The sequence below is a fragment of the Callorhinchus milii genome, unplaced genomic scaffold, assembly GCF_018977255.1.
Source record: "Callorhinchus milii isolate IMCB2004 unplaced genomic scaffold, IMCB_Cmil_1.0 Scaffold21, whole genome shotgun sequence".
Classification (NCBI taxonomy): Eukaryota; Metazoa; Chordata; class Chondrichthyes; order Chimaeriformes; family Callorhinchidae; genus Callorhinchus; species Callorhinchus milii.
Genome location: NW_024704762.1, coordinates 5,996,680 through 6,023,898, shown reverse-complemented (window position 1 = coordinate 6,023,898; position 27,219 = coordinate 5,996,680). Strand labels below are relative to the sequence as shown.

Sequence of the window (27,219 nt, the reverse complement as noted above, 5' to 3'; positions counted from 1 at the left end):
ACCAGGACACTGGACATGAAAGCCTTTCGACTTTCAAAGCTGAAATGTTATTTGAATACTCAGGGAAATAATTGTTTATTTGCAGCCTGAGTTTACTAACAGAAAATGTTTTTTTTGTGCTTGACATCAACTGAACACACGGGGGCAGTGGTGTCTTTCTGAAGGAATTTCAGGCTTCAAGGCCACATCTTCAGCCTTGATGTTGGTAGCAACATTTTTAGGTCCATTGTCAGCAAAGAAGGAACAATATTAATGGTCCCCACAACTCTGTGACTCGCTGCCATATTTTGCCCATAACATATACAGTCAATTCACTTTACAGTAAATTTGGGAAGCGCTTTGAGACGTCTCGAAGATGTGATAAGGCGCTATATCAAATGCAAAGATTATTATTATTATTAACACTTTCTGCCTACCAATTTTCCCCTTGCTTTATTTTAGGTGGGTGTTCTGAAAGGATGAGATCATATGGGCTGAAGGGCTTTCTTCATCCAAACCAATCTTGTGGTCCATTACTCTTTAGGATCTAGAATACTGTACTTCATTGAGACCACTTCTCACTTGTCACATCTAGTATAAACTGGCATCATTGTAAAGTATGGTGACTGTCTATTTTGTAGGCTAACGCAGCAGCTAATTTGCGCCCAGCAATACACACACAAACGCCATGAGCTGGATCATCAATCCATCCTGATCTTGATTGTCAGCTGATATCTGATTTAACCCCGTGAATTTGCCGATGCAATAATCTGTCTCGTCTGGCTCCCTCGTTAGTCCAATTCAGCATTCAGCAAGCTTCACGTAAAACAATTACATTTAAAACTGCCTGGTTTCCTTTCCTCTCCTTCTCTGAGCTTGAGTCAGTGCCTCATTGTTGCAAGGTTTATGGCTGTGTTGAACAATATTTAGATTTTGTTTATCTACCACGTAGTATCTTAATTTTCTAAATTTCTACTAATCTAGTTTATAGCTCACTTACTGCTCTGCCTCCAGCTAACATCTTTCCTTTCCATTGACCATCGCTTCTGGAGTCTGTCATCCCTTGATAGGAGAGCGTGCCTGCCATCTGTCCATGTTTACTGTCATGCTCCACATAAGAATTGGTTTGATGAGATGCTGCCGAGATTGTTGAAGAAAATATACAATCTAATCTGTCAATTTCCAGAAAGAACACCTCTTGAGATTGGGCAGGAATTAGCAGCAAACACCCCCTTCACGTATTCAATTTATATTGTAATTATTACGATAATAATAATAATCCTTACTTTTGATATAGCTTCTCAAGTCCGGATGATGGTAAAGGATTTACTGTAAAAGTGCATATTGTGTAATTTGTAGGCAGATATGGCAGCCAATTTCTGCACAGAAACATCCCACAAACAGCAATGAAGTAAATGACCATATTGATCTGGGGGAATGTTGGCCAGAACATAAAAATCGGAGGATAAAACACCAGAATAAAAATAATCCTTGCATTTGATACAGCGCCTTATCACGTCTTTGCGACGTCTCAAAGGGTTTCACAGAAATATACTGTAAAGCGGAATGACTGTATATTTTCTGGGCGAATTGTGTGGGTATACTGGGTTTATTTGGTGAAATGTGAGGTCCCTACAAATGTGGGAGCAGTGACAGGATGTTCCCTGTTTAAACACCGCAGCTATTGTCCTCATGTCTGACTCTCAAACCCTGGCTGCACTTGCCACTCTCAATTGGCCCACAAACCTACGTCACTTGTCCTGCTAACGTCTCTCAGGCTTCTGCGGCAATGCAACCAGTGTGATTGGTTAAGACAGTGAGATACAGAGGATAGTCTGTGAATAATGATTGTGACTTTGAGGGCTATCGCATGCCAATTGTTAAAGATAGTCATCGTTCCTCTGCTTATTTGTAATGGGAAATGGAGTTAAGTCTGGGACTGAACAATTTGCATTTATTATTGTGTCCTTCATTCTCAGGGCACTTTACAGAAACCGAGCCAGATATCAAGCAGGAGGGATGGGGAAAGGGGTGAGAGAGAAGGAAAGGTGACTGCAGGCATGGTTGAAAAGATAGATATTTAGGTGGCTTTTAAAGACTGATAGCAAGAACTATTTTGCAGATGAACGTTTACCTGCTTTACCCAATCATGGTGTATGAGTCCTCCTTCCTTTGATAATTTCCCCCTTAAATGCACTGCACAACCTCTGCCCTCCTTGACAATTGCTGTCCTTGAGACGTTCTTGCTCTAACTATCCCTGCATCCAACATTTTTGCCCATTATTGACCCCTCCCCAACTCACCGTCTTTTGCCAGATAATGGCTTGTTCCCAATACCCTGAACTTGAGGTCTATTCCATTCTCATAACCGGCTTCAGAGAGCACCCCCCCCCCCCCCCACTAGCACCAGCATCATCTATATCATTGCAAAATCAGTCAGGCATTCACCCTGCATGCTCTCCCATTAGCAACCTTCATTTAGTCCACTGTGGAGAAGCTTTAACATGGTCAATAACATTGATTTGGTGTTCTGCTCAAAGGCAGGTTAGGTCGCACGCAATACATCAAGGTCTGGAGTTTAATTCAATGTAAGCTGGGTATAAATTAGCCTCCCTTCCCCCCACACGTTCACATCCACCCCCACCTGTACTAATGGAAGCACGGTGGCTTTGGTCCAAGCAGTTTAAACATAGAGTTGCCTATAAATTCAAGCCAAAAGTTAGGCAGTGTAAAATCACCATATAAGAAGTTTGAGAACTTTAATCCATTAAAATCTTAACGATCTGAGCATCACAACAGTGACTTGCATTTGCTGAATGGTGGAATATGAAGTCTTGAACTCATTAAAATAACGAGACTCGGCAGGTCTGTCCTCTCTTAGCATAGAAAACACGGCCGAATATCAACATCTCTAATAAACATCCCTCGCACTGACCTGCCTAGGTCCCGAGTTCACTTAGTCACTCATGCTGGAACTGAATTAAATTAGAGCATTTTATTATATGGTTCATATTCAGAAAGATGACTGATGGATGTGCTGGACTAAGAATACTTAAAAGTGCTGGGTAATGCAAATAAGCAGTAAGTTTTGCTTAGGTTGGCATCCTCGGTGATTTGGAACAGACATTCTGTGAGACAGAGAGCAAGGATTGTGTACACTAGAATTCAATATTTAAATAAGGAATGTACTGGCTCTGCAACTGGCTGCATTTCAGTTGCTGAGAATATAAAGACCTTAATGTGCAAGTCTGTAAGTATATTGTAACTTGAATGGCATTGTGTAACTTCTTGACTCAAGAAAACATGTGAATTTTGTGTGGTTGTGTTTTATCGGTCGTATCATAGGAACCACAGAAATTGTTTTAATCAGAGAGTTGTTACGGTCTGGAATGCACTGCCTGAAAAGGTGGTGGAAGCAGATTCGATAATAGCTTTCAGGAGGGAATTGGACAGGTAATTGAAAAAGAAAAAAACGCAGGGCTATGGGGTAGGAGCAGGGGTGTGGGGCTGGTTGTCAGTTCTTTCAGAGAGCCGGCACAGGCATGATGGGCCAAATGGCCTCCTTCTGTGTTGTAAATAGAAGAATACCTACGTCTCACGACGTACCTCTTTGAACAGCTTTCGGTCATCTTTCCTCTTCCCCACTGCCTTTAGCTGCCATCCATGGCTCGGGGGCCCAGGCAAAGCTTTGAGACATCCTACAAACGCAATGGCGCTGTATAAATAAATGTAAATTGTATTGCATTGAACCTTTACGGTGGATCTATGGAGAGGACAAAGGGTTAATGAATTCCAAGTTGATTTTTCACAGTTTATTTTGCTGATAACCACACACGGAGTACAAACAAAACAAACTATACAGTGTTCAGACAATATCCTTCAGCTTATTTCAGTATTAATTATTCTGACGTTTGTTCGAAAGTTTCACCTTGAGATAAAGTTCACCTCCTGAAATATTAATGTAGTATTTTTGTGTGTCTAACCGGCGACTTGTACATTTCGCTTGAGAAAACCTAAGATGTGCAGTGTTTAAGCACATCCAATCTCATCAAAAACATGAATATCTTCTGTTTTATATGGTTCTCGATTTTTTAATTTTCCTTTTTTAAAAAAAAACCCAAACTCCAAACATTGCTAACACAGAAGCAAATGTCTGATATTTCTTCTTATTCCTAGTAAAATAAATAGCCATAATTTCAGACAGGAGTAGATTGTTGGCCCATTAGCCGACCTATATAAATCTCCACAGAATTCCTTCACTGTAATCTTTCCTTTTGATGTCACCCTATCCCTGCGGGGAGAAAAAAACGTTGATTTACTCAGCCTTCCAGATCATTCCTTGCAGTGCGAGGCACTCCGAGACGCTACCCTGCGCGAAGGTCGCTGCACAAATACAAGTTGTCGTCGTTGTTGCCCCAAATTTGGCACATTTCTTAAATGCAGTCTTAGTTTTGAATTTCTATAGGTTTACAGAAAACCCAGTTGCAAAGTTAAGACTGAATTCAACAATTTGGCAAATTATGGATGTTCTAAAATGTGAGATAAATAGACCAAGGTGAAATTCCTAGCACCAAGTTTCTTTTTGAAACTCTTATTCCACCTGTGTTGGTGTACTTCCTATTCTCTTTTCGCAATTTCTGATTATGTAATTATTTGGAGCAATTTCATATATGCCTGAGACACATCTGAATCCAAATTTTCCAAACCATTTCAGAACCTTAAACATCTTGATCAAAGTCTCTCTTTCAGCCTTCCACATTCGTATTGTGATCCTATTTCTTCAACAACATTAGCCTCGAGACTGAGTTTGCTTCCTGAAATATTATTGTCTGATTTTGTGCACTTAGTGGATGACTTGTATATTTTGCTTGAGAAATTAAGATATAAATGGAACATTCTACGCTACATCTTAATAGCTGACTGTAGTTTGCGTGGTGTAGTGAGCCAACAGAGTGTTAAGGATGAATGCACAAACTCCATTAAGTCCCAGTCATTCCAGGCTCATCACACGAACACATGAAATTGTACATTTGTATGTTCTGAGCTGTAGTATTTAAGAGACATGAGTTTCTTTTTATTTTCTTTGTATGAGATAGTCACAATAGCTTGGGAACAAAATAAGATGGTTGTTTTTTTCTTTAACTTTTTTTCTTACCTGCAGATCAGCTTACAGCATCCTAAGAGTCTAGAATTACCAAGAACACTACAGCACGGAAACAGTCCATTCGGCCCCACTAGTTCATGCTGGTATATATACTCCATAGGTATATATATACTCCATTTATATATATATATATATACTCCATAGGAGCCTTCATCCCTTCGAATCCCCTTAATTCCCTGCTCCCTCAAGTGTGCATTGAGATTCCACTTAAGTACGTTAATATACGTGACTTAATATAGTTAGTATTAAAAAGCTATGGGTGAAAAATGTTGACACAACTCCTTTAGTAACAAAGTTCCTTCAGTGAATTGTAAAACAGAAAACCTAGATCACAAGATTGTTTTGGATGAAAAAGGCCCTTTGGTCTGATCTCATCCTTGCAGAACACTCACCCTTAACCACCCTAGGATCAAGCTGCTTTTTTTAAAATGAGCCTAGTGCCCTGTCCTCTGTATGAATCTTACTTTAGAAAATCACAACACCCAACGAAACACAATCACAATGATCCTCATGAATGATTTCAGTTTTTTTCTTGAACAGAAATCAAACGTAGGAAGCAGGAGCAGAAACCCAAACCGCATGCTCTTCATATAGACGCACAGTTTTGATACATCGCAGTTTTAAATTAAAGTTACAAATGTGCTTAAAACAGAAAACAACACACTCCTGGCTCAGTACTGTGGGCAAACCTGAGCGAGTGAGCGTTTGTCCAAGAAAAGAGCAATAAATTCTATTTATTCAAAAGCTCAAGCAAATATTCAGACAGATAATTGATTGTGTGACATACCCAGACACCAGTACTGTATATTGGTCTATGTTAAGAAGTGTGGTCATTGAAATACTGATTTCCCCTCCCCACCTTTCCCCACAGTGATTAATTACGGGTTTTCACACTCAAATAATTATTAGTTGTGACTGTAGGACAAAGGCCAGATGGTTTTATTTTCGACACAAAGCTCTGCATTGGTAACGTGGTAAGCACTTCACATCTATGGAGTAAGAATAATCCTTGCAATTAATATTCTGCCTACAAAAAAATACAGTCACTATACTTTACGGTAAATGCTTTGAGACATCCTCCTGGTGTGAAAGGCACAATATCGATGCAAGGATTATTAGTATTATTATAATTTATTAGTCGTAGATATATATATTGCTCAGTTCTAAGAAGCCGAAGTTGTATCCAGACAAAATATGTAATAATGTCTGTAAGGTAATCTTACTGGGGCAAACTGATGGATATTAGTCATGTTCTGAATGCGTATGTTTCACCAAAAATAAATCGAATTTTCTAGTGAGTAATGAAGAGCTGGAATAGGAAGTACTGTATGGGGAATCTGTCAAAAAAACACATTTCATCAATCGAGGAATCCATCATGCATAGTGACTCCACAAAACCAGTGAGAGGACGAAAGGAGTATTTACAACATGCAGTATTGTTAATTCCCAGCTCTGCTTGCGGACACGCTCTGTGGAAAGAATATCAATGTTGGGTTTGTGACGATCGGCAAGTGCTGAGATCGACCCGATTATTTTATTACCAGTCAGTGGCCGAGTCGAAATATAGCATCTATTGCCCCTTTTGAGAGTCATCAGGATGTCCTCCTGACGCGAAAGGCGCTATACAAATGTAATTTGTCGTTGTTGTTTTTGTTTCCCACCCCCACACCACCACCCCCCCACCACCCCCACGTTGGCTCAAATCATTTTCATGTTGAACTTCCTTGACCCTCCTTGCCCGCCACTGACGGCTGCCCCATCGACCTTGCGGAAGGAGTATTCAATGGACAGGTTATTCTTGTGGTGTCCTCTGCCTCTGCTCCACACAAAGAGGAGCAGGAAACAAAAGAGGACCACACCCAGGAAGGTGATGCAACCCATCGCGGTGGACACCAGGATGGTTTTAAGGTCGAGTGTGAATTTCAGGAAGACCTGAGTGTCGTTGAAGGACGTCTCATTGAATTCCGCAAAGTACAAAGTTCTGTTGGTGTACAGGGCCCCATCTGCGGGGTAACTCTTCACAGTCAGGATGGCAAAATAGGTGTCGTTGCCTCCGGCATTGCTTGCAATGCAGATGTAGTTCCCGCTGTCTTGAATCTGCACGAAGCGGATCTCCAGGGTGCCCCCGTTAAGCACGGACATCCGACCGATGCTTTTGCTTGTGATCATCCTGCGCTGAGGAGAGATCCACATGACAACGGGAACCGGCACACCGTCAGCCGGGCAAACAAAATAGATGGTTTGTCCTTCGCTGGCCGTGATGTGCTGCAATTTCCTGTCCCTTATCTTGGGCTTTTGGCAGATGAAGTACTCGTGCAGGGCAGACTCAGCGAACGCTTTGAGCTCGGTGCCCTGAATGTCTGGCGGGGTGGCGCAGACCGGCTGCCGGCCGTCGAAGCTCAGCTCGTTCCTCCTCCGCAACAGCCAGAGCAGGCGGCAGTCGCAGGAGAGGGGGTTGTTGTCCAAGCGGAGCACCTCTAAGCTGCTCGCAAACTGGAAAGAGCCTTCCTCCAGGGTGACCAAGTAGTTGTTGGAAACGTTCAACACTTTCAGTTGCCTCAGTCCCAGAAAGGCTTGCGGTTCTATCGTGGCCAGCAGAGTGCTGACCATGTGTAACTCTTGGAGTCGGATTAAGTCACGGAACGAGCCAGTGTCAATTGACGTGATGGGGTTGTAGGACAAGTTAAGGAATCGGAGATAGACCATGTTCCTGAAGGCTCCAGCAGGTACCGAGGAAAGGTTGGTGCTGGTTATGGAAAGCAACGTGAGGTTTAGTCCGTACAGTGTCGTTGCGCTGATGGTCTCCAGTAGTGGCCAGTACGCAATCTCCAGTTCCTTCAGGTTGTACAGCTTGCGGAAGTTCTGCTCCTCCAGGAAGCTAATACTGAGATAGCGCAGCCTGAGGGTGACCAGATTTTGCAGGTAGGACAGGGCTTCTGCGGAAATGGACGTCAGGTTGCACTTCTCAATGGTGAGCCGTTCGAGACCCAGCAAGCCACTGAACGCCCGCTGTGAGATATAGACCAGGTCATTGTCGCCGACTTCCAGGTGCTTAAGATTCCTCAAATCCTGGAACATATAGTCCAACAGAATCACGATTTTGTTCTCACTCAGATCCAGGCGTGTTAAGTTGGTGAGCCTGGTGAACACGCCAGCCGGGATGAGTTTCAGCTGGTTGCTATGCAGCCGCAAGGAACGCAAGTTGAACAAATTGTTGAAAGCCCCCGGTTCGATGTTTGTGATCACGTTTTCGCTGAGATCAATCTCTTCCAAAAGGGGATAGGCTGCCAAATCCCGGCGCTAATGGATCGGAGTTTATTTTTGCTCAGGTCGAGGATCTTGGTTTCGGTGGGAATGCCTTCCGGGATTTCGGTCAGACGCTTTCTGTAGCAGACCACTGACTTGATCTGGGCGGCACACTCACATCGAGCTGGGCAACCCACGGTCGATCGCGTAATGAGAACCATCAAACTCAGACCCAGGAACTGTTGCCAGCACAGTGACATTGTGTAGAGCATGATGTGACTAATGCAGTCTATCATTCTCCCATGCACCTGCGTTACAAAAGATAAAACCCATTAGGAAAAGTAAACCAGTCATCAATAATAGGGGAAGCTGTCAAAATCCCACATCTGTAACTAAATGTCTACATAGCTGGACCCCCAAGCCTTGTTATGTGTTCCTGACACAAGTGGGGCCCATTATATACAATGCACACTACAGAATTACATATCTATAGCGCCTTTCATGTCAGAGGACATCCCAAGGCGTTGGACAATCGAGGATTTGGACATGAGCCGGGGGGAGGGAATCAGGGAGGGTGGAGGGTAGGAGGGTGTCCGAAGGCGCGGTCAAAGAGGAAGATCTTGAGACGTGCCTTGAAGGAGGAAAGGGAGGCAATTATATAACACGACTATGCTTATAACACCATCACACTGTGGAAAAGTGATTCCAACAACAAAAATGCAAGTAAGCCTGTAATAAATAAGGAATATGTTATACTGAGGTCCAATGGTAAGGATGGAGGGGGGGGTTTGTGATGTGATAATTATCATCAGAGTCCCTCTGCCTTGCCTACTCCCTCTGCGCCTTCAAAACCTGCCTTAAGACCTGGCTTTTGAGCTTGCATTTAACTGCGTTCATCAACCCCCCACGCCCACAGCTCCCGCCATCCAAGTTCAGGCTCCCAGTTTGCTGTGTGAAGCGCTTTGAGATGTCCATTCCCTTCTCCCCCACTACCCCAAACTCTCCACGTGAATGGCGAAAGGCACTGCATGCACGTTGCTGTTTTTAAGATTTAATTTAGAATTGCTTCATTCCAACTTAGTCTTTCCTGTTGAGCAATGAAATTAAGTTAACCCAACAACGACGACAACAACTCGCACTTATAAAGCGCCCTTCACGTGGGGTAGAGTCTCGGAGAGCTTAATTAGAAAATGGCAAACTGGAACACTGCAGACAATAAAGCAATGTCTCTGGCAAAAAAAAAATCGTTAAAACCAAAAGCTGTCATTATACAGGAGCCCTGGCACTCAATCTCATCACATTCCAGCAGATGCATCACTTCCTTGGGCTTTTGTCAGTCATCCTTTCTTTATGCTGAACAGCTCTGAAGCTGAAGCATGAAATACGAAGCAAAATGAGGCTCTTGTAGCAGATTTACGATGTTTCGGCTTTCATGAGACATGCCGGAGATATTTTTTTCAGTTAGTTTTTTTTCAAAACTTTATCTTACACAGATATTGCTTTTCCGGGGGTAATAACCCCTTCCGAAAAAAATGAATAATAATAATTTTGGTCACTGAATCCACGGCACTGCTGTGCGCAATTGGCTGCCGCGTTTCGCCCACAAGATATACAGTCAATTCACTTTACAGTATATTGTGTGAAGACCTTTGAGACGTCTCGAAGACGTGATAAGGTGCTATATCAAATGCAAGGATTATTATTAATTATAAAACAAACACAGCCTGTTTTTTGCTCGGCCGATGACTTCTTAAAGCCTCTAAAGATTGTCACAGGTTGAAAGATGTTCCATGCAAGGTTAGATATTTTACAAAGTGGATGACTGTGGAAACTGAGGATTGACTACAGACAGTCATTGTGCATCTTAGAGCGTCACCAAACTAGAGGGCATACATTTTATACTTTGTGCTGTCAGATGCAAGATCCTTTCCACGTCTGCAGTGGTAATGACACGCGATCAATTTATGCTCTACAATTGCGAGACGTCAGAACTAATGGTTTTAGGAGTGGACAAACACTGAGCTCAACAAAACGCAAGTGGATTCACTTGACAGAGTCAACAGCGAAATTGTGTTTTTTATAAAATTGTATTTAAAAATAGCGCAGGCCAATTCTGACCTACCTCAGCATCCAGTAGTTTTAAACTGATTCCTTTAGCAAAAGCTGCGCTCTCCCTCTCTCTCTCTCCCTCTGCTCGCACGATTTACAGGGGAAGAATTGTTGCGGAAGGAGAAGTGATGATAAACGTACTCAAACATCGTAGAAATGTTTTCCTTACCTATCTGGTGAATTTTCAAATAGTGAGAGTCATACAGAGGCAGGTCTGCAGAGACTGGCCTGTCGAGCCTCCAAAGCAGTCACAGCTACTCTGCAGATATAATGTGCAGAGCTTTGTCAGTGACTGCTCCTCATTGCTTTGGAATTCTGCCCAATCAAGCAGGTTCAATACTGCTTCGGACACAAGCCACAGTAGGCTGATGATCCTCCAGGGCAGTGCTGGGGGTTTGGGGGTTGGGGAGGAAATGTACGCTGCACTGGAGATGCTGACCTTTGGATGAGATGTTAAACCCAGGTCATGTTTGTGCCTGTTCAGGTGGACGTTAAAGATCCCGTGGCATTATTTGAAAAGGGAAGGGAGTTTCTCCCGACGTCCTGGCCAACAATCACCCGTATAAAATCAGTCATTCACTTAATGGCTGTTAATAGGATATTACTGTGCACAAATTGGTTGCCACGTTCTTCTACAAATGCTGCTGTTTTCATGCCAACATCTTATATCACTGATGGTTACCTCTTCTACGCCTTTCCCTTCTCCCTTGCTTGGGGCCCGATCCTGTTATTTTGAAGTGCTCTCAGACACTATCCTGCATGAAGGGCGCTATATAAATGCAAATCTTTGTGGTTGAGATAAGAACAACTCTGACAAAATCTCTCGGGTTTATCGCACAGTGATCAGCGCTGTATTTCAATTGATCCTCGGGCTATTATTTTGAATTCTTGTGGGCCTCCACTGGTTGGCTTGGATGCGACAGTGATCTCTTATCTCTATCACAGTTGACAGACTATTATTGAGCCAATCTCCCTGTATCCTCTCCATCGCCGTTACCATTACCTGTATCTCGCTGAGGCCTCTCACTGGGACAAATCACAAGCCTTCTGTTTGAGTAGCCCTGTGGAGGGTGCGTTAAACTTTTCACATGCGATACAAAGTTTTGCCTCCGGGCAAATTAGTGCTCGTTTAATTAAAGTTATTCTGCATTTTGCTGATTCACTCCGGGTTGCTACCCCACATGAAGGGCAGTACATAAATGCAAGTTGCAGTTGTTGACGCAAGATTTTTTGGGGGGTGGGAGGGGAGTGGGTCGGTAACAAGACTGCTTTTTGAGTTGGATGAAAAGTAAAGGAGAAGCTGAGGTAAAGTTCAGTCTGGCTCAGTGTGATGGAATCAGGCCCCACGTTTGACTTTGGGAGCAGTTATAGATTCAGCGATGGCTTTTATGGCGAGTGCACGATCAATATTCACGGCACAAATGACAACACTGCCACTGAGCCTTATTTTTGCAGCAATGCTCGACCTGTTTAACAGGGATAAGTGATGCTGGACTGCAAAGCAATGTGCCAGAGTAGTCTGCTTCCTTAACGACTTATGTTCCGTGTCATTATTATCTCCCACCACCATGTGATGTGAAAAACAAAACATTATACATTCACCACAGGTACACCGTCTTACATAAATTTAAATAGCGGTGCAGTAAAGTCGATTTCAATGCTTCACCTTTCCCTGCTCGTTTGCTGTCTCTTTGGACAGTTTGCCATTCCTCTTGAATCCTAACATATGTTGATTCTGTTTGGCTATGGGACAGTTGAATGCTCTTTCCCTGGAGGAGCTTTGTGAGACTGCATAAATGATGAAGCAAGAGCAATTTATTCTGAACATTAAGCGGTCGCAAGAAAAATGGATAAGCTATTTTTAGTCCAACAGCTGTCAGCACGATGTAAATTCGCTGCAGGGAATCACATTCAGGGAGGGCTGTGGGGGGCAAAACGAACTCGATGTTAATTTCTGCAGATCGGTATTAACTTTAAGTTAAGTCGCAGAACAGTGTGAAAATGTGGTTGGGCAGGATAAGCTGTGCGCTGAGCTCATTTGATCTCCACAAAGCAGGAGCGGAGGTGCAACACATGTATATGTTACTGAAATACAAGGGAGTGGGCGAGGAATGAATGCAGTATTGTAACAATGCTTAAGTTTGATAATTCCCCCATTCATGTCGGGAGGACGCCTCAAAGCCCCTCACAAGACTGACCGCAAAGTGCAGTGACTGTGCATTTTGTAGGCAAACGTGGCACCCCAGTTTGCGTCACTGCAGAGATTTATTTAACTTCCGAACAACATCCTGTTTGCTGTTTAAAAAACAAAATGTATGCAGCGTTATGCCCTTTTCCTGCTTCGTGCCCTTACTGGTCAGTCAACCTGAGGAAATGTTTTGTTGTTTGAATGCTACCTTCATTAATTTATTCTGGTTGTGGTTTCTCCTGGGATCTGTCCTTCGGCTAAGACGTTAAACCGAGGTCCTATCTGCCTGTTCAGGTGGATGTTAAAGATCCCATGGCTCTGTTCGAAACTAGAAAGGAGTTTCTCCTGGTGCCCTGGCCAACAATCTCCCAAATAAAAAGTTAGGTCATTCACTTCATAGGCTGTTTGTGGGAAATTCCTGTGCACAATTGTGTGGCCACATTTGCCTATAAACACAGTCCGTACAAATACAGTCACTGCATTTAACAGTAAATCCTGCAAAGAGCTTTGAGACGTCCTTCTGGCGTGATAAGGCGCTATACCAAATGCAAGGATAATGTCTGGAATGACAATGAGTGCATTCAGCAGATGACTCACTGATGATTCAGCATACTGTTAGGTCGCAAACACTCCGCACCATTATTCCCACAAAGAGAGCTTAATAAAACCGAATTCGTTTTCTTACTGTCACGCAGACAACTGACTGATGTAATTTTCAAGCAGAACTCTGTCGCTTTCTCCGTCATTTAGACACTTTCAATTTACTGCTGTCATCTATAGAAGGCAATGGCTGTCAAGCATTCAAATACGTGATCTGACTTTCTTTGGAAGAAAGTTAGAAACAAAGGATATTCAAGAAAGTTTACTTCGAAGGGCTGTAAAGACCAGAATCGAACAGTGGTGCAATTTTAAGTTGTTTGGCCACAAGCCACACTGGGGGTTCAAGCCCTGTGTCTGGACTTACTGAGTTCACGGTCCATATTGACACTAGTCATTCACTTCATGGGACGTTGCTTTACAGGAAATCTTGTGAAGCACTTTGAGATCTCTACCCGACATGAAAGGTGCTACATCAAATGCAAGGATTATTATTAATTTAGACAATGGGAGCTAAAATGCGACTTAATTAAAGGAAAGAATCTGAAAGACCTTAAAGGTATTAAAATGATTTCCAGAATGAAATTCCCGGGAGTCTGGTTATAGGCTACTGTTACAATTAGATTGGGATGGGGGATGCAGGAAAGAGTTAGGAAAGTTTGCTGAATTACTGGGCGGACCAGAGATAAGATTAGGGTGATCAACAATTGTTCAAGGTTATGCAAGTTAGCAAAGGATTCAGCATGAGTGATCGACTGCCAGAGAGCACAGAGCGGAAGAAACATTGAATGAGATTTAGTTTGACTGTAGGTTAAATCACTCAACGATAACTCTACAATTTATAATATATTATACATCGTATATATAAATACACTGTATAGTATATTCTATGAAGCGAATTGAGACGTCCCAATGACCTAATAAGGCTCTGTATTAAATGAAAGGATTATTATTATTACCATCACTTTTTATAAGATTCACATTTATAATATCAAGGGAAAAGGCAGACCACAAATATAATATATATATAAAACATATAATGATGACCGTTTCTATGGAATAAAAAGTTACTTAGGACGGGGAGTGAAAGAGGTAGCAGCAAAATTCAGTGAGGTGAGTGAGAGAGGTCTTTAGCTGGAAGAGATTGACTCCAGTTTGTGATTGATTCACACATCAACTGCTCACAGATGATGGAATAGAAAAGATGGACTGAGGAATAATTGGAACGCTTTGAAATCCGGAGTTCAGGAAGAAACAATAAATGAGGACAAAATATAATAGTGAATAATAACCATCCTTGCATTTGATGCAGTGAATTTCACGTTGGGAGGACGTCTCGAAGTGCTTCACAGGATTTTACTGTAAGGTGTAGTAACTGTGTATTTTTGGCAATCCAACAGCCAATTTGTTCACAAAGCAATGCCCCACAATCAGCCATGCAGTCGATGACCAATCGATCTTACCCAGCCAGGACAATAGAATAAACTCCCTTCTCTTTTTAAATATAACTATGGGATCTTTAATGTCCACTTGAATAGGCACAGATGGGACCTTGGTTTAATGGCTCATATGAAGATTGTTATCTCAAACTGCATGAGTTCAACACCCTGAGGTAGGGACTGAGATGGAAATGAATGGAATAATGAATGGAGAATATGTCACAAGTTTAGGACAAAGTAGGGAGGGGAATCAGTGAATAAAGTAGCTGTAATTTCAGGCTTCACAGAGGCAGGTGGGCAAATTGTTATGTCTTATTTTTATACAGCTGGAAACAGATTTATATCTCTCATTGCTACTCACTCATCCACAAATAAGAGTATGCGCAGACTTAGCTGAATGTATTACTGACTCCTCATGCTTTACTATTAATTATAGAAATCAACTGGTAATTCTGGATGTTTCATTACTGCGGAGAGAAAATTACTATAATAATCCTTGCATTTGATAGAACACTGTTCGTGTTGGGAGGATACCTCAGTGCTTCAAAAGATTTACTGTAAAATGGAGTGACTGTTTATTTTATGGGTGAACTCGGCAACCAATTTGCGCACAGCAGTATCCCACAAAAAAACCATGAAGCGGATAATCTATTTTATCTGGGGGAAATAGTACAAATACTAAATGAAAAACCATTCGAGTGATATTGACCCATGTGCATAATGGAATGTCCAGGAGCGCTTAAAATAATCATCCACTAAAGTTTTTGCCAGTGACAGATGGCAACACACAGGGTGTTACAGTCTAGCTGATCTAGAAACCCAAGTTAATAGCAGTTACTGTTGAACAGCGCTATATAATTAGAGCTCCTCTGAAATCTGAGTGTGAAATAACACTCTCATTAAGCCTAATTTTGCTCGTAAGTTAATAAAAGGTGTTCCATTTATTCCACCAGGAATGCAAATGAGCCAAGCAGAGTGTTTCCCTGATGATCTTTGAACCCGCAATTTTAATAATTCAAGAAACATGGCTTGACGTTGTTATATCTGTGCAGAATCTGATCTGAACAGATGCATTATGCATTTTGCTGTGGAAAGCAATGAATAGCCTCCAGCAGCTGAAGAGCAATAATTACAACTCAATTACTCTGCATGAAGTTCCACATGGAGGATCCTTTGAACCGAAGGGGGGTGTTTTGACAATGAATTATTCTTCCCAAAAGATTGGTGACGAACACGTCATTAACGATGTTTTTTTAAAAAAGGGAAAACCATTGCAAACCTTTTAAAAAGATCGATTTTGTGAATACATGCCTAGATCAAAACTTTAGGGTGAACTGAAACAGTAGAATGAGACATATATGTTTTACAATACAAAATTACTGTACAAAATTACATTTGTATAGCGCCTTTCACGTTGTGAGGACGTCCCAAGGCGCTGGACAGCTAGTGATTTGGAGATATTTAGAGTTGCAAAGGGCAATTTAAGGACATTAGAGTAAAATGTAAAAGATCTGTTCTAACATTCATCTGCAAAATACACAGCCACTACAATTTACAGTATATCCGGTGAAGTGCTTTGAGACGTCCTCCTGACGGGAAAGGAACTAGATCAAATGGAAGGATTACTATTATTATTGTAACGCAACAAAACACTGCACCGCTGGTTAGAATCACAGCAGCATAAAATGCAATGTGAACGTCAGTCTGCGTGTGTGTGTTAACCACAGGATCCGACACAATCCTATCTGTGTTGCCTTCAACGAGACCAGCCCTCGGTGGCAAACTAGTGGACTAGCAATCTGATGGTTCCAGTGTAACAAAAGCCCGCTGCCTTAGTCGATGCATTCAAGGAGCCGCAATTGAAATTCATGTCCTTGAATTCCATTTTGGGTGGTTTTCATGCAAACTGAAACTGATGTTAAATTACCTGCCATGTGCGAATAACACAAAGCATCATGCTGAAATTAAATAAGCAAGTGAACTTTGATTCAGCATTAGCTGCCCATAAGTGGCATTGCCTGTGTGAGCAGATTGAAAAGGGAGGACCTGCCAGTGCATCAAATTGTTCCTGGTTCCTATTTGTGGTTAGATGGCCGATAGGGTCGACCCAAAGGCATTCGAAATATAAAGCTACATGGAGTGGCAGGAATTAGCAGTCAATGCAAATCAAAATCTCCCGGTTTAAATGTCAGTCTCTTACAGATCACAATGCGCAGACGAGGATAGCAGTATTGGACCAAGGCAATTTAGTTCCTATTAAACGAATTGATTTCTATTCCGCGTTCAAATGGGTTTTGTGACTTGCCAGCTTTTTTTTGAGTAATGTGTACCATTACGTTTTGAGCTTTTGGGCAGCAAGGAAATTGAAAGGCGAGGAGAAAGGGGGAGGAGGGGTAAATATAGCCAAATCTCCGATCATGTGCTGTCAGTATTTGATGAATGGCCTTTATGACCAAGACAAATTACTACAATGAAATTGTCACCTGCATCGTATTTGTATTTGCACCTGTCTTTTTTTTAAAAAGAAAATCTGTTCCGCTCCATAGATTTATCATGAACCTATGAATTATTTCAGCGGCTGATCCTATATAATACTTTTTGGAAACCTCCCGCCCCCCACACCCCCAAAGCAGCTACTTTTCCAGGACAGAGTGTTTCTGTTAAACTAAAAGCAAAACGGCTTTACGTTATGTGTTGGCAAATATTTGGGGCAGGTGATTGTAAAATGGCTATCAATTTGTGCTGTCTGTGTGTATATATATATATACATAACCCAAATCAGAACGAAAAGGAAATATAAAATCATAACCACATTATTAGCTAAAGAAAAGTTCAGTCGCTGCATTTCTGTAAACTATAGTTTGAAACTATTAAGATACCCATTATTCAATGAGTAGATATACTCATATATTACTCTCCCCTCCCCCCCTCCCACTGCCAGTTCGTTTCCATTGCACTGTTCAGAAGGAATTGCAGTGTGTAATATCAACAGCGATAATATCATATCATATTGCCCTCCCCACCACCCACCTGTTTATTTTATTTCAAGGACTTGATGCTTCTAAAGATGCCTCAAGACTTCTAGATTGGTTTAGTAGTGGGTGGAATGAGAGACAGTTATTGAGCGTTCATTTAACTCTGGTTTTCTTTCACTTTATATTCATTAAATCAACGTGTTATCCTAATCTTCGACTGTTTATGAAGCTCATGTGGAATCCACAGATTGGAATTAATTTTCACATTTCAACACTTTGATTCAAAAGCCAGCTGGCCTGATTTGGTACAGCACATTTGTGATGCTTCTGCAGCCCTCTTTATCTACTTCATTTTAAGTCCTTCCATACTCCCATCTCACTAACTCCTGGAGGTAAATCTCTGACTTTCAATGCACTTGTTTTCTTCTAAAGAGTTTGCTTACAAAAGACACAGTTACTGCACTTTCCAGTAAAATCACATTGAGCACTTGGAGATGTCCTTCTAACTTGAAAGGCACTACGTCAAATGCAGTGCAAATATTTAGTGAGGCACTACAGGCTAGCATTCCTAATGACTCTGGAGAAATAGCACCGATAATTTTTAATAATTATAACGCATTTGATATAGCGCTTTATCATGTTGTCAAGTGCTACAGTGGATTTTACTGTCAAGTGTATAGACTGTGTATTTTTTCAAGGACACAGAACCAAATCTGCACACAACAGCATCCTACGTTAATAATCCTTGTATTTGATGTAGCGCCTTATAGTGTCTTTGAGACGTCTCAAAGCGTTCACAGAATGTACTGTAAAGTGAATTGACTGTATATTTTGTGGGTGAAACAGCCCATAGGAAGTAAATGAGGACATTTTTTTATTGGTGGGGGGGGATTTGTTGTTCAGGACACCAGGAGATACACCCTTCTCTTCCTTTCCCTTCCGAGAAAGGTCACACTGCAATTCAATCTAGCTTTCAATTTCGGGATAAGCTGTAGTCTTAAGAGAATCGTGGCTACCCTAACATATACTGAGGCAATTTAAAATCTATTTTTGATATGATCTTGGGAAGTGCCACCAGTTGCAAGATTCTTGTTCGCAAGAGAAAGCGTGCAGCAGAGAGTCAGAGCAAGAGCAGAACTCACCGTAGCAGTGTGGCAAACAGAGAGATGATTCTTTCCAGTGTATTAAACCAAGTGTTGTGAAATTACTGAAGCAGTAAACAAGCTGAAACACTATCGCCTGCGCTTTTCTTTTCTTCTCCATCTCCTGCTATAACATGCAGAACATTGCTTCCTATCAGCGGTGCACGCCGAGGGTGCAATGGTACCTTTGCAATTGTTCCCGGTGAAAAAGTAATAAAGCAATACAGCGGTAATAGAGTGGGACTTGCTCTCTACGTAATGGAAAGTTTGTTTCAATCTTCGCGAACATTTCAAAGGGAGTGAAGGAAAGTCATGGGGAAAAGAGGCGAAATGGAGACGCAGATGAGAAATCAGTGTTTGCCAATGATTATGCAGTGAATAATCTGTCAGTGTTACTTCTCCATGATTTGCCTGTCAGTTTCAGGTCAGCTTTCAATTCAAAGTCAGCCAAGCAAAGCTCATTGTGACTGCGCTAATTTACAAGCAGTGCTGTCGGGGAATACTGCAATAAATCTGCAAATATGGAGATTTTCACCTGACATGCAGACATTGAGTTAGAAGGCTGTGTGTTCGAGCCTCACGTTGGTAGTTTGAGCTCATATAGGCGGCAACTTCCAGTGCAGTGCTGGGGGGAAGCACTGTATTTTCACAGACATTAAACCGATGTCCTGTCTGTGTTTGTTCAAGTGGATCTTAAAGATCCCATTGCCCAACTCGGAAAGGGAAGGGAGAGGAGTTTCTCCCCACGTTTCGCCCACAAAATACACCGTCAATTCACTTTACAGTACATTCTGTGAAGCGCTTTGAGACATCTTGAAGACATGATAAGGCGCTATATCAAATGCAAGGATTATTATTCATAAAATTGTTCATTCACTTTGAAGCTATTTGGGAACCATTGCTGTGCAAATTGGCTCCTGCGTTTGTCTGCAAATACACAGTCACTACACTTTACAGTAAATCCTTTCAAACGGATTAAGATTTCCTCCTGACAGACATGAAAGGTACCTCAACACTATTACAACACGGAAACAAGCCAGTTGTTCCAAGAAGCCCATGCTTAATACTCTAAATTAGTATTAAGTGATTAGAGCACTCGCCTTGCAAATGAGACACCTGGGTTCAGTTCCCGGCCGGGTGAAACCTTGGGCCAATTTCCTTACTCCACACAGAGCCTAATAATAATCCCTCCAAAACAAAACAATAATAAATTGGTCATTTTCAATCCACGACTGTTTGTGGGACGCTGCTGTGCGCAATTGGCTGCTGCGTTTCGCCCATAAATATACAGTCAATTCACTTTACAGCATATTCTGTGAAGCTCTTTGACAGATCTAGAAGACGTGAAAAGCGCTATATCAAATGCAAGGATCATCATTATTATTATAAATTAGTCTCCACCTCTCCTGATATCCTCTCCCTTAACCCTCTATTTCCTTCTCAGTCCTTAATTCCTTCCAGTGACAATCTTATACTGCTGCTACCAATTCATCAACAGTTAAATTAAAATTCAGCATTAAAGCATTTCAGAAATACTCGGATGTGTTATATGCATCAATAAAAAGGTCAGACGAAATGCTACTATATCTTGATGTTTGATTGTTTCCATGAATTTGTTTCTAGAGAAATAAAGTTTGAAAAGAGCTATTGTTTACATTTGCATTTCTAATCAGAATCACTTAAGCTTTACGAGGTTCTAATTAATGTCTATGATGCTGGGGCTTTAAAAGCCGAATTCAATTTCCCATTCTGTAATAAAAGATCATTTCATTCACGGAGTATTGTGTGAATGTCTAATTCAATCGGGTTGTATTGTTATAGTGTGGATTTCAAGGTCATTTTGCATTTTCATTAAGCCATGAAACGCAACCGCTGTGCCAGTATCAAATGCTTGAAAAAAATGGAACAATACGTGACATATGTATGTTTTTATGGAAATCCACAAAAGATGCATTTTAATTATAAACATGATCCATAATACGTTACAAGGTTTTTCATCTTCATCGTGAATAATCTATTCAACCAGAAGCCAATAAATGCCAATGCAATAAAACATTACATTAATTTTGGGGGTTAGAATTGCTTATTAAGTTTAGTCATGCATATTTTACGAGGGACAAGGCAGTCACAGGGGGCTGGCGTAATGACACCATTGGGGTCTGATAATTTATTGCACTTTCAAACTACAGGAAAAAGAGCAGCGCTTTTAAAAATGCGACTTTGGATAAAATTGGTCATTCAAGTCATAGCTGTTTATGGGACATTGTTGTGCACAAATAGGCTGCAGATAAATAACACAAATAAATAGTCACATCTTATCATGCTAAAATCCTGTGACGCGCTCTGTGATGTCTTGATGTCGCTTCAACTCCAAATTTAAAAGAATAATCCTAGCATTTGATATAGTGCCTTTCATGTCACGGCTGCATAGGATTTTCCTGTAAAGTGCAGTGTGAACCAATTACATTTTTACCATTGTAACCTTTGTATTTTTACAACCAACTACTTTTTTGGCCTGCAAGTTCATTCAGCGAAACGATGCCAAATTCCGGGAAGTTTGGATCGACTAGAGTTGAATGCCCTCACTCTTGAATGTTGTTAAATTCAAATAAATATTCCAAGAATGAAAACAGAATTCCACGTACTCATTGACACAATTGATTTGATTCCAAATGAAGCTTGGATTCGCTCCAGAACAAATAGTGCAATGCAAAGCCTTGCCATTGGTATTTCAAAATGGGGTAATCATCCCATCTGTACTCTCATGTAGATTTTGATGATTGAGAGAATCCGCAGGTTAGTAATTGTATTGACCTTGGCCTCCCATATAAATTGACCAGAATAATGGCTGTTTCATGCCACTCCTGATAATCTACCTTCATAAAATAATTTTACTTACTGCTCAATCATCCTTTCTGAAATGTTTCTGTTCAAGATAAAGAGTCCCATCTTAGCTGGTCACTTCCCACAACTGATGTTTCTGAAACAGAACCAGTCTAATAATAATAATAATAATCCTTGCATTTGATATAGCTTTTCACGCCTTCTAGATGTCTCAGAGCGCATCACAGAAGACTGTAAAGTGAATTGACTGTATATTTGTGGGCGAAACGTGGCAGCCAATTGTGCACAGCAGTGTCCCACAAACAGTCGTGGATTGAAAATGACCAATTTATTATTGGTTTTGTTTTGGAGGGATTATTATTATTAGGCATGTGGAGTAAGGAAACTTGCCCAAGGTTTCGCCCTGCCTGGAATTGAACCCAGGTGTCTCACTTGCAAGGCGAGTGTTCCAACCACTGAGCAACAGGACTCCATTTGAACTACTCTACCCCCAGGGTATTACATTGACCATCCAATTAATTAATAATTAATAAGGCCATCCAATTTTAGAAGTCTACCATATTGACGACCAATCCAATATTCTGGTTAACTGAATATGTTTTGGATCCAACCCTAACTCTAATACTTCACCTAATCAACAATGAATATTGTGATTCACAATGAAACCAACCCACAGAGTAGAGAAATATAAGAACATAAGAATTTGCTAGACCAAGGTCTATCGAGTTTGCCTTCCACCATCCTTGCAGTCACTTGACATGTCGTGTCCCAAACTGTGTACTGTATCCTGAGATATTATTTTCTAAATATGTTTGTACTTATATTAATATCACTTCCTGAGGATGTTACCAAGGGGGAGCATGTCGATGATTAAGAGTTCAGGATAGAGCCATGAAGAACATTGCATGTGTCTGTATGGGGAAAGGAAGGGAAGCTGTTGGAGAAGTTGCAGGGACGATACTTGGGACAGGTACGAGTAAAAGCAGGAAACAACAACTAGCATTTATATAGCACCCTTATTCAGGGCAGTATCTGGAGTGCCAAAGGCAAATTAACAATCTACAGATTAGCAATCTTGAAATACTATTATGTTGACTGCTACCTTTCATCACTAATATGAACAAAAACCATCTCAGTACATTAGATTTAGTGTGTTTTCAAGTTTGGGCAAAACAAAGTGAAAGATTTACCTTTGAACTCCTGATTTAGATCTTTAACGCCAGTGCAATCATCTCTTCTTTGACTTACATATGACAGTCTGTCTGTTTACTGTCTACAAGTGCAATATATTTAATCTGTGGATTATTAAGATTCCTCAGAGTGAACAGCACGATGTTCATAAACACGCACTAAATCTATTCTAGAGCATCTATTTTTGTGGTTCAATTATATAGGGGCCATCACAGATTTTGCGACTTTTGTAACACTAACCTTTGTATCGCTCCTTACTTCCACTTAATCATTTGATTTAGACAGGTGTTAAATACAGGAGAATCTTATGCCTACCAAGGTAGATGCATTGAAACCATTTTGCAGTCTTTAGCTCATTGAAGGCTGTAGATGTGTCCTACTTTGTCCTTGCTAATACTCCCAGCCAGACTGTCTGTTTTGCTGCTGCAAACGTAATCCCCGGAATGAAAAAATATGAAGGATTATTCTTTGTCCTAAATATCAATATAAAGCAATTTCTAAGTACATGCATCTCTTCAGCTTAATGTTATCGCTGCAGCAAATACTGTATATAATATATATATAAATAAATGTTCCATGTGCTAATGTGCAGAGAAAGATAACATACAAGTGTTGCGTTGCATCAAAAAGAGTCTCAAATAATGGTTTATATGCCACTCTTTGTTTCTAATCGGCTAAAGAGATACTCGGATTTGGTGGTGTTGAAGAGCAAACTAACGTATATGATGCCAGGAATCTCTTACGTAGAGATTTGTCATGCAGTTCAACAATGGCTAACCTTGCCACTGGTGTTCGTTGAGTCATAGATCTGAAAAGCTTGGGGTGATTCACTTGCAGTAACCCATTCCAAGTTCACACAATGAAAGAGTTTGCGGTAATAAATGATGTTTCACGCTTTTAAACCGTCTTAGAAAAGGATGTAAAGAACCGCCAACGGGCTGCCGTTTGGTGGTATTGATATGCGGAACGAGTTACCCCCATTGGGGATAATCAGAGCAGAATCAATTTCAACACAGAAAAAAGAAATCAGAGAAAATACACGAAGATTACAGATATCAGCGAGGGCAAGGAAATGGGATTAGAGAGGATAGCTCAAGTCAGGAGCTGGAATGGCAAAAACACAGTGAGCTATTCGTCCCACCATGCTGACATTTCTGCTTCGAAGTAGAGCTGGGCAAGTTTTATTGTGGAAGTTTTTTTTTCCCCTAGGGGTGGGAAATAGATTTGTTTCTGTGGAGGAGAGTGGTCAATGTGTAGAAGCCTGGATTTGACTGAGCAAGTCTCCTCAGTGCTCAATATCAAGATCTAATTTCTGGTATTCCTTGACAAGAAATCAAGTCACCACAAATTTCAGTAACTGGAACTACATCATGCTAGCCCCCAAGAACTCCACTCTGGTCAAATTAAAGTTCAATACAGCAACGTACTGCACGTATGAAGCGCGTGCATTCCATGGAGGGGAATCAAAGGATTGTAACAGGTGACTAGGAGGTTGGTTAAGGCCAGGACACTGGAGTAGTTAAAAAAAGAACTTGATACTGTGATTAGGATGGTAGGTTGGGAATTCTGGAAGGATGAGATCAATGGGCTTCTTAAATCTGAATAATAATTAGCGCTACATTTTGTATAGCACCTTCCACATCAGGAGGACATCTCAAAGTGCTTCACAAGATTTACTGTAAAGTGCACTGACTACATACTTTGTAGGTGTATGCCCACGCAATTTATGCACAGCAATGTCTGCAAACGGCCATCAAGTAATTGACCAATTTTGTCTGTCTGATTGTTGGCTAGGACACTGGGAGAAACTCTTGCTTCTTTTCGAATAGCGCCAAGGGATCTTTAATACAAATTGAAAGTCCTGACATGCAGCTTGAACCCACAACCTTCTGACTTAAGAGGTGAGCCTTGTATCCAAATAAAAAACAGCTCTCAGCACATTACTCTCCTCCTGAAATGTATTTTAAGCATAAGATGGATTCCGATTTGGCACAGTACGCTTCCCGTAGAGACTGGCTTTTGAAGATGGCCAAAAGCTCTCTCAATTATCCGAAATGAACAACAACAGAAGCAACAACAACAGAAATTAACGCTAGCTGAAATGGGAAAACACAGTCTGACAGTCATACAGAGAAACAATTGGTTTTATTTTTAAACATTCTACTATTTTTAGACACGGGTTTGTCTTACCTACACTTATGAACTGCGTTGAGCACCTGAGTATTGTAGCGCATTAAAATAATATGAGCTACAAAAGAATAACAGAAATAAAAGACGCCACACATCTGCTTGACCTAGAAATGGCTTTCAACCTGCACAGCAGCATCATTTGGATGCAAAACATCTCTTAAATAAAAACAAGCAACAGATATGTGCGCGTGTTATTTGTCTACCTAAACTATATTTTACTTATTTATTCTGTTGTCAGCCTAGCTCACTCGATAGCATTCTCACCTCTGAGTCAGAAGGTTGTGGGTTCAAGTCCCAAATCGAACTCGCAGTCTAGGCTGACAATGATAATACAGTTGCTGCACCATGCAGTGGGAGCAGAATGGCTGAAAGCTTGTCCACTGATGGAGGTCTATCAGGTGGAGAGGAGGTGAAGCAGGTCAGTGTTTACTGAGCAGAGGGAAAGGCCAGGGCAGTAGGGTTGTAGGAGGTCGCAGAGGCAGTGTGGGGTGAGGCACGTCCGACAACACAGCACTCCTCCCAGCACTGTACTGGAGTGTCAGCCTAGACTGTGATCTCAACGACCAAAAGATATGCAGTTTCGTGCCAGTTGAGACTCAGTCAGGAATTACTTACACACAGCGTTAGGCTTGGCAGAAATTAAAAATATTAATAATAATTTTTGTGTACCGGCAGAATATAATAGTGGTGGTACACATAAAGCTTACATTAAACAAATCCAGTCTGCTCGTGCTATAAAACATAGAAACAAGTTTTAAGAGGGGAATTAATTCCCATCTTGTGCTGCTTTAACAAATGAACATGTGTTCCATTTGAATGAGATCCAAGGGTGGATTTACATATAGATTTCGGATCAATCAGACTTTTTTTTCATAGATTCAGAGAATGTTACGGCACAGAAGGAGGCCATTCGGCCCATCGAGTCTGTGCCGGCTCTTTGACAGAGAAAGTCACTTTCACTAACCCCAATCACCAGCTTTCTCCCCATAAGCCTGCAAACTCGTCTTCCCCAGATACCTATCCAGTTCCCTCTTAAAAGTTTTATCGAATCGGACCTCACTACCCTTTCAGGCAGATCATTCCAAATTCAAACTTATTTCCTACTCCCAATCCCCATGTCTCCCCCCTCTCCCCCCACCACCCAGTCCGTTCTCCCCAGTAAGTCTAGATCGTCAATACAGAGAGTTTGCATTTAGCCAACTCCTGAAAGTGAAATTGGAATTATTTTTGCCAGGAAATGGCCAATATGACAGCCGACCATATTGTATTTTTGAGAAGAATTAAACAATCATTTCAGTTTTCTTTTTCTTTTGGGGCAAGTTAATAACTTCCAAGTTGCAAAGCTTAACATATACATATATTTTTAAGCTATGAAGTTTGGTATGAATTGTCCCGATGACATCTCATCTGGGGCCAGTTAATTTCCTCATTGATTTCAGAGCTGCATCAATTTCCTGTTTTATAATTGGTAGATACTTCTAACTTCTCCTCTATCTACCCGTGTGCGAGAGAGAGAGAGGGAATCTCTTCACTGATTCAACTATGGAACACTCTGCCTCATTGTCTCCCCCTTGGTCCCCTCTTTGCCCATCTTTAGATCACACCTTCAAATCGAAGACCTTCGTCTTTGACTGTGCCTATGGTCACCTCCCATCTTTCCAGCCTGGGGTCAAGTTCTGCCACTCTTAGGTTCTCTGAGATGCTGCCCTGCCCTGTGTGAAGGGCATTATACAAATGCAAGTTGTTGTTGTTGTTGTTGATACAACTTTTCAACGTCATGGCTGTTTGTGGGACACTCATTACTGGGCGCAAATTGGCTGCAACATTTTGCCCACAAAATACACCGTCACTACATTTACAAGATATCCCGTGAAGTGCTTTGAGATGTCTCGACAATGTGATAAGGCGCTGTATCCAATGCAAGGATTATTATTATTATTACTTCAACAAAAAAAGTCTAACCTACGAACAACCCAATAGTTTTTAATATTAGAATAGTTATTACAGCTCCTACTGAGAGCTGGGACTGATATCTGGTGCGATGGGCACAATGGTCTTCTGTCGAGTAAAGCTACACTCAAATGGAATCTCTACCCCTTTTAATCTGGTTCCTGTTACGAGATTTCACAGGATTGATTCGGATCAAGAATAAACA

The 27,219-nt window shown here is 41.3% G+C and overlaps 1 protein-coding gene across 1 annotated transcript in view; it reads right to left on the bottom strand.

Moving 5' to 3' along the window:
- Nucleotides 1-6,841: 6,841 nt before the first annotated feature.
- The window catches only part of LOC103181907 (leucine-rich repeat and immunoglobulin-like domain-containing nogo receptor-interacting protein 2), a 40,002-nt gene continuing 19,624 nt past the window's right edge, over nt 6,842-27,219 (bottom strand). Inside the window, 2 exon segments of the mRNA XM_007898687.2 lie at nt 6,842-8,442; nt 8,445-8,697. Coding sequence (XP_007896878.2) covers nt 6,842-8,442; nt 8,445-8,685 — 1,842 coding nt within the window. The 5' untranslated portion in view covers nt 8,686-8,697.